The sequence below is a fragment of the Thamnophis elegans genome, chromosome 2 (genome assembly GCF_009769535.1).
Source record: "Thamnophis elegans isolate rThaEle1 chromosome 2, rThaEle1.pri, whole genome shotgun sequence".
Lineage (NCBI taxonomy): Eukaryota > Metazoa > Chordata > Lepidosauria > Squamata > Colubridae > Thamnophis > Thamnophis elegans.
The window spans coordinates 29,477,583-29,495,667 of NC_045542.1; the positions used below are offsets into that span (position 1 = coordinate 29,477,583).

Sequence of the window (18,085 nt, forward strand, 5' to 3'; positions counted from 1 at the left end):
TTGGTATGGAATGAAACAGGGATGGGATTCAAAAAAAATTACTGCTGCTTCTGTGGGCATGGCTTGGTGGGTGTGGCTTGGTGAGCAGGGGAAGGATACTGCGGGGGAAGGATACTGCAAAATCCCCATTGCCTCCCGATCAGCTGGGATTCAGGAGGCAGAGAATAGATGGGGGCTGGGCCAGTCAGAGGTGGTATTCACCGGTTCTCGGAACTACTCAAAATTTCTGCTACCGGTTCTCCAGAACTGGTCAGAACTTGCAAATACCACCTCTGGAATGAAAGTGTATCCAAGGCCACTACCATTATTCCCCTACAGTCTCCCTATTATCACCTGAGTCTGCCTCCTGGAGGCTAAAGCCTCTCTTATTTTGCTCTGCAATTTGAGTGGCTGTTCTGGGGATAGGAACTGCTTGCCTTCTCTCTGTAGCTACAAGTGCAGATCTGTCTGGAGAGTTCATTTGTGATCATCTGTGATTCCTCAGGACTGGAACTTCCAAGGGTGTGCTGTCTATTGTCCTTCCCCTTAAAAACACTTTATGAGCAGATCATCCAGATAAGCAGAAATATGGACACTCTAAGAGTGTTCTGGTGGACTACATCAGGCTTGCAATCTTTTGAGTAAACACAGTGTGCTGAAATTACACCAAAGGGAAGAGTTTCAAACTGCTGGCGCTCTTGTCCAACCTTGAATCTGAGGAGTCTGTGCTGTGCTCATCTGATAGAGATGTGCAAAATAAGCATCCATCAGATCTATGGAGGTTTTCTGGATGCCTGGTTTGATGAGCCTCGTGATTGCCTCCTGAACACGCAGTGTCTGATTATTTTGTTTAGAAGCTTGAAGATTCTGCATAGATCCATTCTTCTTCAAGCACTAGATACAAAGAATAAAACACAGGGTAAATTTTGTTTCCTGAGTTGGTGCCTTTCTGTCATTACTAATTTTCTGTACATGGTCCTTTGTTTCCTTCATGCTTTGTTGTTTCTCTCTGCTCTTTAAGGTGGGATACTTTGTCCCCTGGTCTTGCTTTGAATTTCAGTGAATAGCTTATTCAGACTCTTGCAGGATGCTGGGACATGTGTACTTGCCCTTATTCAGACTGTTTCCAACATCCATTTGTCTTTACCAGTAAACTTTCAGGGATGTCCAAATAATAAATATTGCAAGCATTCATCTTCCTGGGAGATGACAGCATTAATATAAGCAGTATTTGTATTGAAACTTTCCCCCATTTGCTTCAACTGCTGATATCTTTGGTATATGTCCTAAAGGTAAAGGTTCCCCTCACACATACGTGCTAGTCATTCTTGACTCTAGGGAGTGGTGCTCATCTCCGTTTCAAAGCCAAAGAGACAGCACTGTCCAAAGACATCTCTGTGGTCATGTGGCCAGCATGATTAAACGCCAAAGGTGCACAGAATGCTGTTACCCGCCCACCAACTGTGATTCCTATTTTTCTATTTGCATTTTTACATGCTTTCAAACTGCTAGGCTGGCAGAAGCTGGGACAAGTAATGGGAGCTCACTCCATTACGCAGCGCTAGGTATTCGAACCGCCGAACTGCCAAGCTTTCTGATCGACAAGCTCAGCGTCTTAGCCACTGAGCCACCGCATCCCTTTATATGTCCTAAGGAGCCCAAGTATGTACTTACTTGCATCATGCTCAAAACATACTACAAATTTTAATTCCTGGCGGTAAAGATGCCTAACTCCATTTGTCCAGGTGCCAGGGACTACTTGTCTAAAACTAATCTTACATTGTGCAATTTTACATTATTCGTTATTCCCATGCTAGGGATTGTAAACAGCCAGTCACCTCCTCCTCCCTCATCTACACATTTTAAGACAAAAGAGGCATAGAGCTATGTGCTTGCTCAGGAAAAAAAAGCAAATCCAAATAAAATATTTGCATCCCTTTTCAGGAAATCTCATCCAAAGAGCCCTATAGAGAGGGTGGTTAATGCAAGGTAACCACAAGAGGGAGAATCAAATAGATATAGCTCATAGATGCTGGGAAAAGGACAATTGTTGGTTGTTTAACATATGCTTTCAATCAACCAAACTGACTGGATAGGTGCCGAACTTCACTTGAGTTTGCTTTGCTGCCTGTCAGGCACCATTTCTTTCTAAATAACTACATGCCATTTCCCCCTATGTGCTATTTTTCTGTCTTTCCCCCTCCTCTTTCTTTCAGCCAACACCGCTTTCATTTCTGTGCTTTCCTCTATTGTTCAGCTAAGTCTTCCTTCTCTTAACCAAGCCAATGCCTCTGAATCATCTCTGTACACCCCCATTTCTCTTCTTTCTCTCTTTCTTCCACTCCCCTTTCCTTCCCCGCCTTCCTCCCCGTGTCTCCTTTTATTGCCTGCTTTCCTCCTGCCTGTCTTGGCTCTGGCATGCTCTAGGTGGCTCTTTGAGTGCGTGAGCTACTCGACACACAGTCTCTTTGTAACTAGGAGAGGCTACTGATCCTTCAGCCAGCTCTCACAGCATCCCCACCTCTTTGCAGTACCAGCCAAAGCCACTGAGATAGAGATAAAGAGATACGGAAGCAGCAGCGTTTGAGCTCAGATGATGAGGAGAATACAGCTTGTTAAAGAGATACATCCTTCAACCCAGGCTGGCTTCTTCATCTCTCCGATTGCTAATATGGAAAGCAGCAGGAGTGGCTGTGTTGTAGACCCACCTCGCTTTTCCCTGAAGCAAATCAAGTTCCATGGACTTCACCAGGTCTTCTCAGTGCACCTGTCCTGCCCACACCGTGCCTTTTGGCTGATGGCTATCCTGGCTTCCATGGCCTTGCTCTTGACCTGGTCATCCAACCGCATCCATTATCTGCTTTCTTGGCCTGTTCACACCAAGCTGCATATCCTCTACTCCCCCAACCTGACCTTCCCCGCTGTCACCCTCTGCAACAACAACCTGGTGCTACTACGTCGTATGAGTCGAGCGGATCTCCACCTCGGGGGCTACTGGCTTGGTCTGCTCAACAAAAACTTGCAGCCCGCGCCTGCTGTGCAGACCCTCCTGTGGGACGCCCAGTGGCTCTGGTTGGGGAACCTGCTGGACTTCTCCCATTATCTGCCCCCCTTGCCACCACAGGAGCAATCCACACACCGTTGGCTGGACCGGCTGGGCCACCAGCTCGAGGAAATGCTGCTCTCCTGCCACTTTCAGGGTGAGCGCTGTGGCCCTCACAACTTCACCACTGTAAGTCAGGATTGGGGAAAGGGGGACTCTTGGCGAGGACAACAGACAACTGTTGCGTCCTGCAGTTGCAAAGTTATTATTTCAGCAGACTGCTAAAGTATTGGCATATGACAATACTTCAGGGGGGGGGCATTTTTAATTTGGGGGGGGGAAGAGGCAAGGGCTGCAGTGGTCTGGCACGATGCAAGGTTGTGGGGTCATGCATGTAATGGATAGGGACAGCTTGTTTACGTTTTCACTGGTTTTAGAGAAAGTCTGGGCAGATGGCAGGCTCTCATTGACCTCATGAGCCGCGGTGGTGTAGTGGTTAGAATGCAGTACTGCAGGCTATTTCTGCTGACCGCCAACTGCCTGCAATTTGGCAGTTCGAATCTCACCAGGCTCAAGATTGACTCAGCCTTCCATCCTTCCGAGGTCGGTAAAATGAGGACTCAGATTGTTGGGGGCAATAGGCTGACTCTGTAAACCGCTTAGTGAGTGCTGTTGAGCATTGTGAAGCAGTATATAAGTCTAAGTGCTATTGCTATTGCTTATCTAGACTAATCAATTAAGCAGGTTCAGCCAATAGTTGAGAATGCAAGCTCTCAGTGAATAACAAGGCTGGGAAATCACAACCAGATCCTTTAAAAAGGCAAATGGCCAACCACTTCTACACTATACTATTGTCAAAACAAAATGCTTAGTTGTATTCACGTAGACACTAGGAACTGGGCTCATCTCAAAGGCAAAAAGTTTGGGAATTTTCTTTTTTTTAACTACCGCATGTTCAGTTGATTTCCAGTTGTGTGTTTTCTGTTTCAGAATGACAGAAAATCAGCTTTTTATTCTCAGGATGGTGTTCTGTGTGGGACTTTTTAAAGAAGAGGATTGTACTTGTATTGCACTTGGCTAACAATTGGGTTAACTTAGAGGAAAAAGAAAAAAGAATTTTGCCTGCTCCCTTGATGATAGAACAAGAAAGAGACGTGGTATCTGAAACTCAAAGGAGTACATAAAATAATAATTTTGCCTGTTCTTTGAGCCATGTTTTCTCCTCTCATTTTGATGGATCCAGTGGAAAGGGTCAGAGGTGTATGTGTTTTAGTCCTTTTTGTGTCTGCTGTTCCATTCTGCTCTCAATGAAATTGGAATGTGTATAAAAATGGGTACCTTTGAAATTTCAAGGTGTATTTCTTTGACTTGCAAACAAAAGCCATGAAAGCGTGCAGCCAATTGTGGGTCAGCATGTCTTCTAAGTACCAGGCATTTGGAACTCATATATTAATATTTTGGACAGCATTTTGGCCTTTACCACTTTAGCTATATACTGTCTACCTTGGTTATCCTTCTATATATTTCAGTGTTGTTACTTTCTCTAGTTCTAACCGGGATTCCAATTCCTTTCTAATCCTGAAATTTAGAAGCAGAATGCAATGGGCAAAATTAATAAAAATTCAAAGAGTTGAATATAGTGAACCTTCGACTAAGGAAGCGTACGGCAATTTAATGGAGCAACAAAGAGAAAGGGATTATAGCATGGAGATAAGATTGACCAGTGAACTTATAGTAGGCTTCATGATGTAGACTTCCTACACCAGGAATGTTATTGTTCAAATTGTTCATGAAACCTAGCCAAATATGGCAGTTTCCTGCTGCAGATGTTCACTCTCCCATCTCTGGAGTTCTGTGGGGGAGACTGATTGACAGTGAAGAGAAAGATTATAGTTACATAGTAGATTAGAAAGCTTAAATGTAGCTATGACTAAAACAAACCATAGCTCCCCAAGATATGGATCATAGTTAGTTGTGGCTTGTTCTAAAGCAAAACCAGATGACCACAAGGGAAGGAGAACTTGATCAGACTTGCCACCAGTTCACATCCAAGTACTTTCAGCAGGCCTGAATCTTGTGATTGTGGTACAGTCGGCCACAGATTAAAGAAAGGCATATCATTCCCCATCCATAATTTGCCAATCAAAAACATGAGTCACTTGAATTATTAAATATTGTATCTGAGCATTTTTGCTCTCTGGTTTAAAAATGCATTTCGGTGCATTTATGTAGATTGTGTTTTTGAAGTTTGTGGTCTAAATATATTCTACTCTTACCCATTCCTGTTCTTTTCTTTCAGTGTAGAAAATGACATTAGCTTTGATGTTCTCCTGTTCTGCCTGCCATCTAAAAATCTTTTATCCTCTTTATCATTTATATAGGCTGCCCTGAATCTTCTTGTCTGTTCTTTCCGACAGAGTTATTTTAACTTGTCCTAGTTGTAGTTCAGGCGAATGTCAGGCAGGCAAACAAATATGCTATGCCCTTCACAGTTTCTTAGAACATTTTCATACCGTTAGTCTTCCAGTTTAGTCTCCAGATGCCACTGCCATGTTTCTTAATTCCTTTCGCGAGTTTCCTCTTGTACACCAACTTGTTTCTTCTCCCCAGGAAATAGATCAGTGGTGGATTGCAGGCAGTATGGGCCTACCGGTGCCTGACAGGAACACCGGGTACTGTTCCGGTACAGTGCTCTGGAGGGCCCACCCGCCCACCTGAGCACCTTACCTGTGTGTGAGCTCTTCCACGCACAGAACGTACGGTACCTGCGCGACGCTCTGCCAAGCAGCTGGAGCGTCACAGAGGCGTCGTAGAGGTAAGGACGCTTGTGCGTGCTGTGTACGCGTGCTGCACATGTGCATGTGGGGGACGCTGGGCCCCATTGCACCATACCAGTTGCAATGGGATCTGGAACCCACCACTGAAACAGATAATGATTTCCTGTAGAGTTTGCCTCCTCCGGTCACCCCAACTGTTGATTCTGGCCCTACTCTCAAACCTTTATAGCAGGAGGCCATTGGCTCTCCCAGAGAGAAAAACCAAAAAAGACTCTCCTCAAATGAATAAAACAAATCTTGGAATCCATCAAGAGACTAAATTGGGCAAATCAACAGCTTCCATGAATAAAGAGGATGAAAACAAAGCCTCAAATCAAGAGAAAGGAAAGCACAATGCTAACCACAGCAGGTGACACAGCAACCTAAGCGAAGAAAATGACAGAAGCGCAAACAAAAGAAAGGTGAGGAAAAAAGCTTTCTCCAAACCACAGATCATCTCAGACCTCATAGTTCAGGGGTGTCAAACTCGATTTCATTGAGAGCCGCATTAAGGTTGTGTTTGTCCTCGGAGGGGGACAGAGGGGTGTAGGCAGCTTGACATCATTAATTGAGGCTCCTTTTTTCGCTATGATAGCTTCCTGCAGCCCTCTGCCAGTGAAAACGGAGCTCGGGAGGACCGCACACAGCCCTCCCGAACTCGGTTTTCACTGTCAGGGGGCTGCAGGAGGCTGTCACGGCCAAAAATGGAACACAGAAGGGCCACGTGTGGCCCTCCGAAACTCTGTTTCAATGGCAGACGAACTGTGGGTCAGTCCTTCACTGTTTCCAGGGCGAGCCCGCAGGCCAGATCTAAGCACCCTGCGGGCCGGATCCGGCCCGTGGGCCTTGAGTTTGACACCCCTTGGTCTAACAGTCCCCTACCTACCCCAACATTTCTCAATTTGCTCTTTTCTATGATATACAGATCCTTCCTGCCTAAGGAGCTTCTGAGATCATACTATCTACCTACTCCCAAGTCACAATCTTTTATAGCAGTAGGCTAAGGACAAGGCAAAGTTTATTCCTCGAGTTAAAATTATGACCCCTCCCCAAAAGGTACACAGAACTGTAACACCTTTTCCCAACTTTCCATTTGTCAGCAAGTATGATAGCTGAAGGAAAAGCAACTAATCCTTTTAAAATACTGTAAGCTACGTTTTCATTGATGCTGCAATCCTGAGTACATAACATGACAATATAAGAGTCAAGGCAAACTTCTCCTTGAGGTGGTATCTGGCTGGAATATCTTATTTTTCATTGCATTCACCTTTACAGAAATTTTAATTGAGCCTTCTTAAGAAAGAAAATCTCTTTTTTTCCCCATACCGGTTATCCTAAAAGCATAACAAACAAAAAAATAATAGCAGAATGCTTTCCAAAAATGCAGCAGTTGCTAGCTAGCAGTTAATTCAATAATTATTAATAATTAAATGATTAATTTAAATATTTGCTGTAATTCTGCATAATTCATAATTATGTCATAATTTAGATTCCCAATGTACAAGTACATGTTTTCTTAAATAACTGAAAATACAGCATGGTCTTAATTACTGCTTTCCATGATATGTGCTAATTTGGGATTAACAAATCAAGAATGCATACTGGGTGACCTGTACAGAGGATGGGGTCTTTGAGGGGATGGGAGAATATTAGATTTTGTTTGGCTGAAACCAGGGGTGAAATTCAGCAGGTTCTTACAGATTCTGGAGAACCGGTAGTGGAAATTTTGAGTAGTTTGGAGAACCAGCAAATACCACCTCTGGCTAGCCCCAGAGCGGGGTGGGAATAGAAATTTTGCAATATCCTTCCCCCAGGAGAGGGGAGGGAATGGGGATTTTGCAGTATCCTTCCCCCACCACGCCCACCTATCCATGCCCACCGAACCAGTAGTAAAAAAAAAATTGAATTTCCCAACTGCCTGAAACCCAGAGATTAACATTTGTGTAGAGAAAGATCCTACTACCAAAATTGTGGCTATCTAAATGTTCACTAATAAGAATGAGTGTAATTGTGGGGGGGCCTTGGTGCTTCCTGAGTTTGCTTGTTTTCTTGCAGATGTTTCGTTGCCAGACTAGCACTGATGTTGTTATCTAGTTTGGTAGTGAAACATCCGCAAGAAAACAACCAAGCTCAGAGAGCAGCAAGGATCCCACAGTTCAACCCTGGGCTACAAATATTCTCTTCTATAAATTACCTGAATCTTTTTGTCTTGGCAGAAATCTTAGTAACTATCAATACTTGCTTTCTATCTTTGACTCAAGAACAAGATGTGAACTTTAATGGGGAATACCAGAGACAAGGAAATTGTGGGATTCTAAAATCAAGTGCAATTGCATACATAGCACAGCTCTCTATTTCCTAAAACCTCAGTAGATTTAAAGTACTGGCTACTTCTGCAGAGTAGAACTTGAAAATATAAAAAAAAGAGGATTGAGTTAGTTGAATTATTTATCTATCACATGTAGTTACCAAGATCTTACCAATTTCAAGACAAGGACTGCACATACCAAATGTGAGAACAAAATCCCCAAATTGGAAGGATACTTAGACGCATTCCCTCTTCCTTTATTTTTTTCAATCAGACTTTTTTTTCCTTCTGTTCCGTCGTGTCTGATTCTTAGAACCTGCTTGACAAGTCCATGAAGTTTTCTTGGCAAAGATATCAGAGTGGTTTGTTGTTGCCAACTTGCTGGGGCTGAGAGAAAGGGATTGGCCCAAGCTCACCCAGCTGGATTTGTACCTAGGGCAGAACTAGAACTCCCAGACCCCTGGCTTCCAGCCTGCCTGCCTGCCTTAAGCTTTACCCCAAGCAGGCTTCCTATGGAGACATACAGTACTTAATATAAGTACTTTATAGAACTCGGCAGAAGGAAAAGTCAAATTATGACATATACAGATAAATAGACAGACTCTGCATGTATGGCGGTATTGGGAAACCTTGCATATTTTCTTTGTGGCTTTATGCAGAATAGTCTATCCCAGTCTGTCTCTGAATTTTATTCTTTCAATAATTTGGCTCAAACATGCCAGCAAGGCAGAAACAAGACTACCCAGATGTGTTTACAAATGTTTTAAGCTTTCCTCAAGTAGCAGTTGCCAAATGTTATTCCTTTGGCTATTTGTTATATGGATTGCTTGGCAGGGACTTTTATTTGGCCACCTGTAAAAGATGAATGTAAGCAGCAAATGAGTGTAAATGCCAGCAGGGCAGAGTCTGCCCTTTAATGGAAGGTGCAACCAGTGAATTCGCTCAGCAGAACTTGTATTTGTTCACTTTCACTGTGATTTGCGGTTGTTGTTATTGTTGTTGTTCATACTGAAGGATGTAAGACCACCACTGGTCATCAGAGATAGTTAGCTTCCTGAGTCGTAAAGCAAATGAATCCTGCCTGCTCCTTCTATGCATGGCACTTTTTAACCTCCAATCCAGCACATTCCTTGTGCCTAACAAGCAAATGGATATAATTTTTCACTAAGCCGTGTCTTTGGTTCTCAACTGTTTCCCACTGGTCATTATTCATAGTGGAACTCACTGGTTCCAAAGTAGTTGGAACTGGGAAAGGGAGGAAGGTGAGTCCCTAAGATGATATCCAGGTTGTCAATGAGACCTCAGACATCTGTTTGGCAAGGATGATACAGCAGCATATTGATTTAAAGCCAGAACCGTTTTGGGTATTTTACCAGAGAAATATAGTTAAAAAAATGTATATTTAATTATTCATGTAATAACTGCAGCTAGAATTGTATTTGCACAAAATTGGAAAATGGAAAAAACTCCCACAGAGGGAGAGGGAGAAATGAACAGATTAACGTTGGCAATTAAAGAAAAGGAAGAATCAGAGTATTATAAGATATGGGGATGTTTTTATCACTGGATAGAAAATGAATATACCGTATATACTCGAGTATAGGCCGACCCGAATATAAGCCGAGGAACCTAATTTTACCACAAAAAACTGGAAAAGTTATTGACTCGAGTATAAGCCTAGGGTGGGAAATGCAGCAGCTACCGGTAAATTTCAAAAATAAAAATAGATACCAATAATGTTTTTGAATATTTATTTCAAAGAAAAACAGTAAACTAGCGGTGTATTCAATGAAATACTTCACTCACCTCATGATGCTGATGTCCCGCTGTGATGATGATGTCCCGTGCAGCCGCGGGAGCGATGTCCCGCCTCCTATGACACACGGCACAGTGATTCCTATCATTGGATCACTGTACCAGAGGAGGTGGGACATCGCTATGTGGCTGCTTGCCATAACAAGGAGGAGGTGGGACATCGTTGCAGAGCGGCAGGAGGGGGAGGAAGGGGAATTGTAAGACAGCCCTGCATTACATTAGAACGTGAGGAGGGGGGATGGTGCGGTGCGCGCTGCGCGGCAAACTGACACAGAGGGAGGGGAAACTCACAGGGGCACTGGGCCATTCACAAGTGTCACCCAGCGGCATGGCCCCGCCCCTTTTTCTCCTCCATTTCGGGCAAATTTTTCACTGACTCGAGTATAAGCCGAGGCGGCTTTTTTCAGCCCAAAAAGTGGGCTGAAAAACTAGGCTTATACTCGAGTATATACAGTAGACAAAAAGAAACAGAAAATTGAATAATTTGGAAAAGAACATAGAATTATAGGGGAGGAGTTGAATTAAAAGGCAATTGAAATGTAAATGTAAAGGCAAGATAAAAATAGATTAAAATGATGTAACTGTTAAATATGGTGACACAAAGACTGCACCCAGATGACACACTGTAAGATTAATGATGCAAGAGTGGTTATGGAAAAAAATAAAAAAAAACCTTTAAAAAAAAAAAAGACATCTCTTCCTTTGCTCCTTCCTTCAGTTGAATTGGCATTTTAAAAAGAATAATATTTTTAAAGGGGAGCCAGCAACTGCAAAAGAAATAGCCAGGCAATATCATTTTTATTTCCAGGCATACCTACAGAGACCATGTTTTCTTTGGGGGGGGGGGAGGGAGAGAATAAAGGCAAATTTGAAAAGGAGGTAAATCTGAAAGAGGTTCATAAGGATAAACACAATATTAAATTGATTATGTTTCTAACTTTGCCCTACAAAGGAAAATTCAAGTGTAAAACCAATAAATGCATATTATGATAAAAATATTTAATTTTCGTAGATTTTCACGGGTGTTGGTATACTGGTCTTGTGGTATTCGGGTCTTTTCCCATGTAAGATTGAGATTGTCTTTGCAATGTTTCGGCGAGGTCTCACTCACCATCTTCAGGTTGGGTTTTGGGCTTAAAGCGTGGTCAGAGCTGCCGTCTTTCTATAAATCTTGATGGGGGTGTGTGGAGTGCTGCTTTTGTTTCAGTAAGTGGAATGATTGGTTGTGTGGTTGTATCATGATTGGTAGATTGGTGCTGATTGGTGCTGGCTGTGTGTCCGTTGTGGTTTCGTGTTGTAACGGCCTGGGTGCTGGGTGGGGCTTATTTGTTGACTAAGGCTGGTTTCCAGATGTCTGGTAGGTGGGAGGTATCATCACATTTATTCATGATGTGGGAGTGTTTCTCTATTTTGATAGCTTCCACAATTATTCTCTTGTTGAAGTGTTCAGTTTTGGAGATTAACCTGGTTCCTTCAAAATTAATTTCATGTCTTGTAGCTTTAAGGTCTGCCCTGCAACATACATAGGACAAACGAACAGAAGAATAAATGCACACAGTGCAGAACATAAGAACGCAGTAAGAAAAAAAAGAAAAAACATCCTCCCTTTTCCATATATATATATATGTCAGATAAGGGCCATGGTTCCCCACCCATTGTAGCAAATCAATGTGGCAGCCATTTTGGAACTGGGCAAGTCTCTGCCCCTGCAGCCATTTTTCAAGAGTGCCACAACATGTTCCCAAGTTCCAGATGTGTCCACCAGGCCCAAAGAGTACACTTATTACACTTGTTGAAAGACACAATGTGACACTGCTATAGGTTATGCTCTTCTCTTCTGGCTTGCTCTTGGTTATCAAGGCTAGGAGAGCCTGCTGGCCTCCAAGAGGAAGTGTCAGGCTCCTATCCTAAGCCTACTTTTTCTCCTCCACAGGTTTTCACCCGCTACGGAAAGTGCTACACCTTCAATTCCGGCCAGTCTGACAAGCCACCCCTCATCACCATGAAAGGGGGCACTGGCAATGGCTTGGAGATCATGCTGGACATTCAACAGGATGAATACCTTCCGGTCTGGGGCGAGACAGGTAAAAGTGCTTTCTCCTTCCCTATCCCTGCATCAGTTCCTCATTTCTCCTCATGGCAGAATCCTTCGTGTATAGTCTGCACCAGGGGTGGGTTCCGGCAGCCACTACTGCTGGTTCGCTTGTGGGCAGGCTACGTAGGTGTGCTTCACGTGCATGCGCAGTACAATAAAAATTGATCGTGCATGTGCAGAACCAAAAAAAAAAATGGCCGGTTGCAGCCACCCAGGCTGCCAAACCACTACCAGTTTGGCCGAACCGGTCAGAACCAGTAGGAACCCACCACTGTTCTGCACTGCCCATCCTTAGGCAGCCTCAATTTGCCCAAACCCCCTCCCCTCCTCCAAGACTCATTCAATCATTTAACTAGACTTACACATCCTCCTGAGACCTTCATCTTGCCTTTCCACATCCTGTTTCCTTACTCAGCCTCCCCCTCTTCGCTCTTCTCCTATTCACCATAGCAACCAGCTTAGCAATGCCAACCAGGTAGCTGCCTCTCATCCAGAAATAGCATTTTGTTCTGTTAAGGGAAAAATGTGTTCTTTAAACTGCAGGAGGGGGGTGAAGCCAGAGTCCCTAATCAAAGGTCATCAAGAGGCTACGTGGAAAGCATGTTTGCATTCCTAGCTGGCTTTCCATTTCTAGGGAGAAGGGGAGAGAAAGAGAGCCGCATGGGCTGTGCCTGGTTTTAACAAAAATGCTATTAAAATGCTATTAAAAATGCTATTAAAAAATGCTGGATCAGAGGTGGGTTGCTCCTAGTTCGGCCCGGTTCGGCAGAACCGGTAGTGGAATTCAGGCCTGGGTTGCAAATCCGGCAGCAACCCAGGCCTGCCACGCCCTCAAACTGGTTCCTTCGCTACCACTGGGTCGCCGCCATTTTGGATTTTGGTGACTGTCATTGTGCAGTTCACTGTAACTTGTTCTGCACATGCGCGAAGAAAAATTTACATTGAACAGTGCACACACGCGGGTTGCGAACTGGTAGTAAAACCGGCAGCAACCCACCTCTGCCCTGGATGTGTGCCTGGATTGAATCTCAACCTTTGCATTAATGGGGGGGAAGACTGGTTTCTGTGAGTCTTTGGGTATTTTGATTCTGCTCACAGTCCTAAAACTGCTGCAGGTTAGATCAAGGAATGGGAGGGGGGAGCAACGTGCTGCCCAAAACATCTCTTTTGATATTTACCAGCCTCCCCTTTCTGCTTGATTTTAATATTTTAACACATCCTTTAGTTTAAAGAAATTTATGGAAAGTTGGCATGCTTGTAAAGGGAAACCTCAATTTCTAAACCATCTTTATTTATTAGAAGGCCTCTGGGCTTCCTTAGACAACAAAAACAGGTGGGGGGGATTGTAACCCAATGTTTTGCTTGAAAGCGTGCCCAGTTGCTCAGGAAAAAAAAGGGTTAAGTGTAGAGGAAAATTCGGGCTGCGAGCCCATCCATTTGCTGGTAAATAAATGTCTGTAATTGATTTCACCTATCCTGGCACTTGAAAATTGTAGTGGCTCAGTGGCTAAGATGCTGAGTTTGTCAATCAAAAAGATCAGCAATTCAGCAGTTTGAATCCTTAGCGCCGCGTAATGGAGCCTTTACTTGTCCCAGCTTCTGCCAACCTAGCAGTTCGAAAGCATGTAAAAAGCATGTAAAAATGCAAGTAGAAAAACAGGGACCACCTTTGATGGGAAAGTAACAGCGTTTCATGCGCCTTCGGGTGTTTAGTCATGCCGACCACATGACCACGGAGACATTGTCGGGCAGCGCTGGCTCTTCGGCTTCAAAACAGAGATGAGCAACGCCCCCTAGAGTCGGGAACGACTAACACATATCTGTGAGGGGAACCTTTTCTGTTACCTTATCCTGGCACTCATTTTGTGGCAACACCCAAAAGAGGCTTCCAAAAGGCACTCACTGGCCCAGAAAAGTTGTTAATCCCTAACAGGGGAAACTGTGGCAGGTGTGTATTGACAAGATCAGGAGAACCTGCTCTCCACGCCCCTGTAGCTTCAACATCATGTTTCTCCTCGATGCGTGGATGTGTTTCATGATGTCCCTGGGGATTGGAGAGTGTCAGAATAAAAGGAAGAGGCCACCTCCCTTGCTCTTGCCATGCTTTCTATCTCTCTGTGCCATAGATGAGACATCCTTTGAAGCTGGGATTAAAGTGCAAATCCACAGCCAGGATGAGCCACCCTTCATTGACCAGCTGGGATTTGGAGTGGCACCTGGCTTCCAAACATTTGTGTCCTGCCAAGAGCAGCGGGTAAGTTGAAGACACATTTGCTTTATTTAAAATGGCTTCTTGTATTCGTTCTAAAGAGCAGGAATGGTTTTGTGATTAAGGCACTAGGCTGGGACCAGGAGCACCCAGGTTCATATCCACCCTTGGACACGGAAGCTCACTGAATTATTTTCAACCCCTCAGTGTTTCTCAGCAAAACCTATCTCACAAGTTATGTTTATTAAATAAGACATGTTTTATGTTCTGACCTAAGCTTCCCCAGAAGCACGAAGCTGAGTCCTTGTCCCGATAAACCCCTTTTATTTAATTTACAGTGAATTCCTCTCCAGCAAAGTCTTTCCTCTCCCAGTCTTTCAAGAGAGTTCACAATTACTGACCTTTATCAGGCTTGGAGAGTGGCTAGGCCGATATCTTTCAGATGCTGCAATACTTGGCAAGAATGCAGGAATGAACTACCCTATTTTTCAGAGTATAAGACGCACCTTTTTTTCTCAAAAAAGAGGCTGAAAATCTGGGTGCATCTTATACATCGAATACAGCATTTTTTGCCTCCCGAACCCCCTTCACCAAAATGGCAGTGCATACCCTTGTGAAGCCTTTCAGAGAGCTCCTGGGGGCTGGGGAGGGCAGAAATGAGCAAAAAATTGGCCGTTTTTGTTCCCCCAGCCCCCAGCAGCACTTTATAAGCCTCCATAAGGCTATGCATGCAATTTTTTGACAATTTTTTTTTGCTTGTTCCCCCCCCCCCACAGGAGCACTCTGAAAGCCCCCCCCACAAGGCTATTCATGCCTTTTGTTTGAAAAAATGGGCCCGTTTTCACAAAAAATGGGACTTTTGAGAGGTTTGCGGAGTGCAAAAACTTTTTCTTTTCCTTTTGGAAAGCTCTTTAACTGATTGATGAGAATTACATTGATCAAATGCTGTGCCAGCAGGAACAAAGTCTTAGGTGCTGCACATTGTCAGCGATTTCCTTCTCCAGCACATGGATAAATACACCTGGAAACATCTACCTACCTATCTACTTTCTCTCTCTCCCTATCTATCTACTATATTTCTTTCTTTCTCTCTCTCCCTCTCCCTCTATCTACCTACTTACCTACCAACTCTCTCTCTCCCTACCTATCTACTGTATTTCTCTCTTTCTCCCCTGCTATCTACCTACGTACCTACCTACTCTCTCTCTCCCTACCTATCTACTGTATTTCTCTCTCCCTATTTCTCTCTCTATCTCTCTATCTACCAACCTACCTACTCTCTCTCTCCCTACCTACCTACTGTATTTCTCTCCCTCTCTCTCTATCCCTCTACCTACCTACACTCTCTCCCTCCCTCCCTCCCTACTGTATTTATCTATCTCTATCTTTCTCTATTTCTCTCTCCCTCTCTTTATCCCTTTATCTACCTACATACCTACTACCTAACTACTCTCTCTCTCTCTCTCTCCATACCTACCTACTGTATTTGTCTTTCTCTCCATCTCTATTCCTCTATCTACCTACCTACTTTTTTAAAAATTTGCCTCTTCAAAACCTTGGTGCATCTTATACTCCGGTGCATCTTATACTCTGAAAAATATGGTAATTGTCTCCTGCAAATACCCCTTCCCTTTTGCTCCCCTTTTATTCCCTATGGGAGGGGCCATTCACCATCCACCTGTGGTCTTACTCCCAAGTTGACCCTTGTTCCTTAACTATTCCCTGCATCTGGCAACTCTGCGCATGTGCTCACTGGGAACAGGCTCCAGCTGTTCATCTGCATGTCTGACTCCGAAGGCAGCTGATAACTGGCATATGGCTCTAGCCCCCTCTCTGACTCCAATCCAGAGCCCTCATCAAAGCCTTCCCCAGACTCCAGGACTGGCCCACTTCCCTCCCCAACCTCCTTACTGTCTGAATCTGGTGCCAGCTCCACTGGCCGCTGGCGGGCCACAACATTTTATTCCTATTTTATCATGAATAAAAATTGAAAGTGGTATTTATGTACGCTGCCTTGGGTTTCTGGAAGAAAAGCAGGATAACGAGTGAATGTAAAAAAACCAGAAATGTCCCGCAATGCTTTGTTTTCCATTCTCCTTTGTAAAGAATGGCGGCTTAGATTGAAATATCCCTAAAATCTGAACCAGGAATCCAGGCTGTGGTCAAATGGCTAGTCCTACTGAGTAGCAGGCAGTGACTTCAGAGTTGTATCCTTGTCTACACTGAGATATGCTATTGGTAATATTATTTTATGTGTTTCACTTGTAAACTCTTGTGAGTCTATGTATATGACATCATCATTACAGGCCAAATGGAGCTCTTCTTTTTGTCTTGGGAAAGACTAAGGAGATATTGACCTTCTCATTCTATCCTCTGTTGCTCAGCTTATCTACCTTCCTCCACCTTGGGGTGACTGCAAGTCAGTGACAGTGGAGTCTGAATTCTATGACACCTATAGCATCACTGCTTGCCGCATCGATTGTGAAACCCGCTACTTGGTGGAGAACTGCAACTGTCGTATGGTGCATATGCCTGGTAAGAAGGAAGGATAGATCTGAAGGGAAGCTAAGGACCGGAGTCCATAGTAGTTGCAATTGTTTATTATTATTATTATTATTATTACTGTTGTTGTTGTACAATTGTATCACAGCGGCCAGTTGTTTCGCCGGATTTGGCATTGGTTACTAGTCGGGCCCCACCCAGGGGCCTAGGACGTCGTAACGTATTTTCGTAATATGCGTGCAGATCCAAGCAGTGCGGCTTTTTGCATTTGACTGATGGTGATTTTGTCAATTTTTAACTGTTTTAAATGTAATTCCAGTGCTTTTGGAATAGCACCCAGTGTGCCAATTACCACTGGAATTACCACTGCTGGTTTGTGCCATAGTCGTTGAATTTCGATTTTTAAGTCCTGGTATCTTGCGATTTTTTCATGTTCCTTCTCGGCGACCCTGCTATCACCTGGTATTGCGATGTCTATGATTGTGACCTTATTTTTCTCAACCAGTGTGATGTCTGGTGTATTATGCGCCAGTATTTTGTCGGTTTGTATACGGAAATCCCACAAGATCTTGACCATCTGATTTTCGGTGACTTTTTCAGGCTGATGTTCCCACCAGTTTGTTGCTGTTTTAATATAATAATTTTTGCACAAATTCCAATGGATCATTTGTGCTACTGAATTGTGCCGCAATTTATAATCAGTCTGCGCGATTTTTTTACAGCAGCTGAGTATGTGATCAACAGTTTCATCAGCTTCTTTGCAAAGTCTGCATTTGGCATCATCAGAGGATTTTTCGATTTTGGCCTTAATGGCATTTGTGCGGATAGCTTGTTCTTGCGCAGCCAGGATTAGTGACTCTGTTTCTTTCTTTAATGTACCTGTTTTTAACCATAACCAAGTTTGTTCACTGTCCACTTTATCTTTTATTTTTTCCAGAAATTGACCATGCAGTGCTTTGTTCTGCCAACTCTCCATTCTTGATTTTATCACATCTTTTCTGTATTCTTGTTTTGTCTGTTGGGCCTTCAGTAGATTTTTGTTCTTTACTTCGATTAATAGATGTTCTTGAGTGTCTTTTAAATAATCAGCCAGTGCATGTTTTTCTTCTTCAATTGTTTGCTTCACTTGTAATAATCCTCTGCCACCTGATTTTCGGGGCAGATATAGTCTATCAGTATCACCACGTGGGTGTAAACTGTAGTGCATTGTCATTAGTTTCCTGGTTTTTCGGTCCAAAAGGTCCAAATCAGCTTGTGTCCAGTTAACTATGCCTGCTGTGTATCTTATAACTGGTATTGCCCAGGTATTTATGGCCTT

General features: G+C 43.7%; 1 protein-coding gene across 1 annotated transcript in view; it reads left to right on the plus strand.

Annotated features, from left to right (window-relative positions):
* The window catches only part of ASIC1 (acid sensing ion channel subunit 1), a 242,230-nt gene that overhangs the window by 213,362 nt on the left and 10,783 nt on the right, over positions 1–18,085 (plus strand). Inside the window, exons 3-5 of the mRNA XM_032211207.1 lie at positions 11,895–12,045; positions 14,183–14,310; positions 16,650–16,800. Of these exons, the coding sequence (XP_032067098.1) occupies positions 11,895–12,045; positions 14,183–14,310; positions 16,650–16,800 (430 nt within the window). The remainder of the gene's footprint in view (positions 1–11,894; positions 12,046–14,182; positions 14,311–16,649; positions 16,801–18,085) is intronic.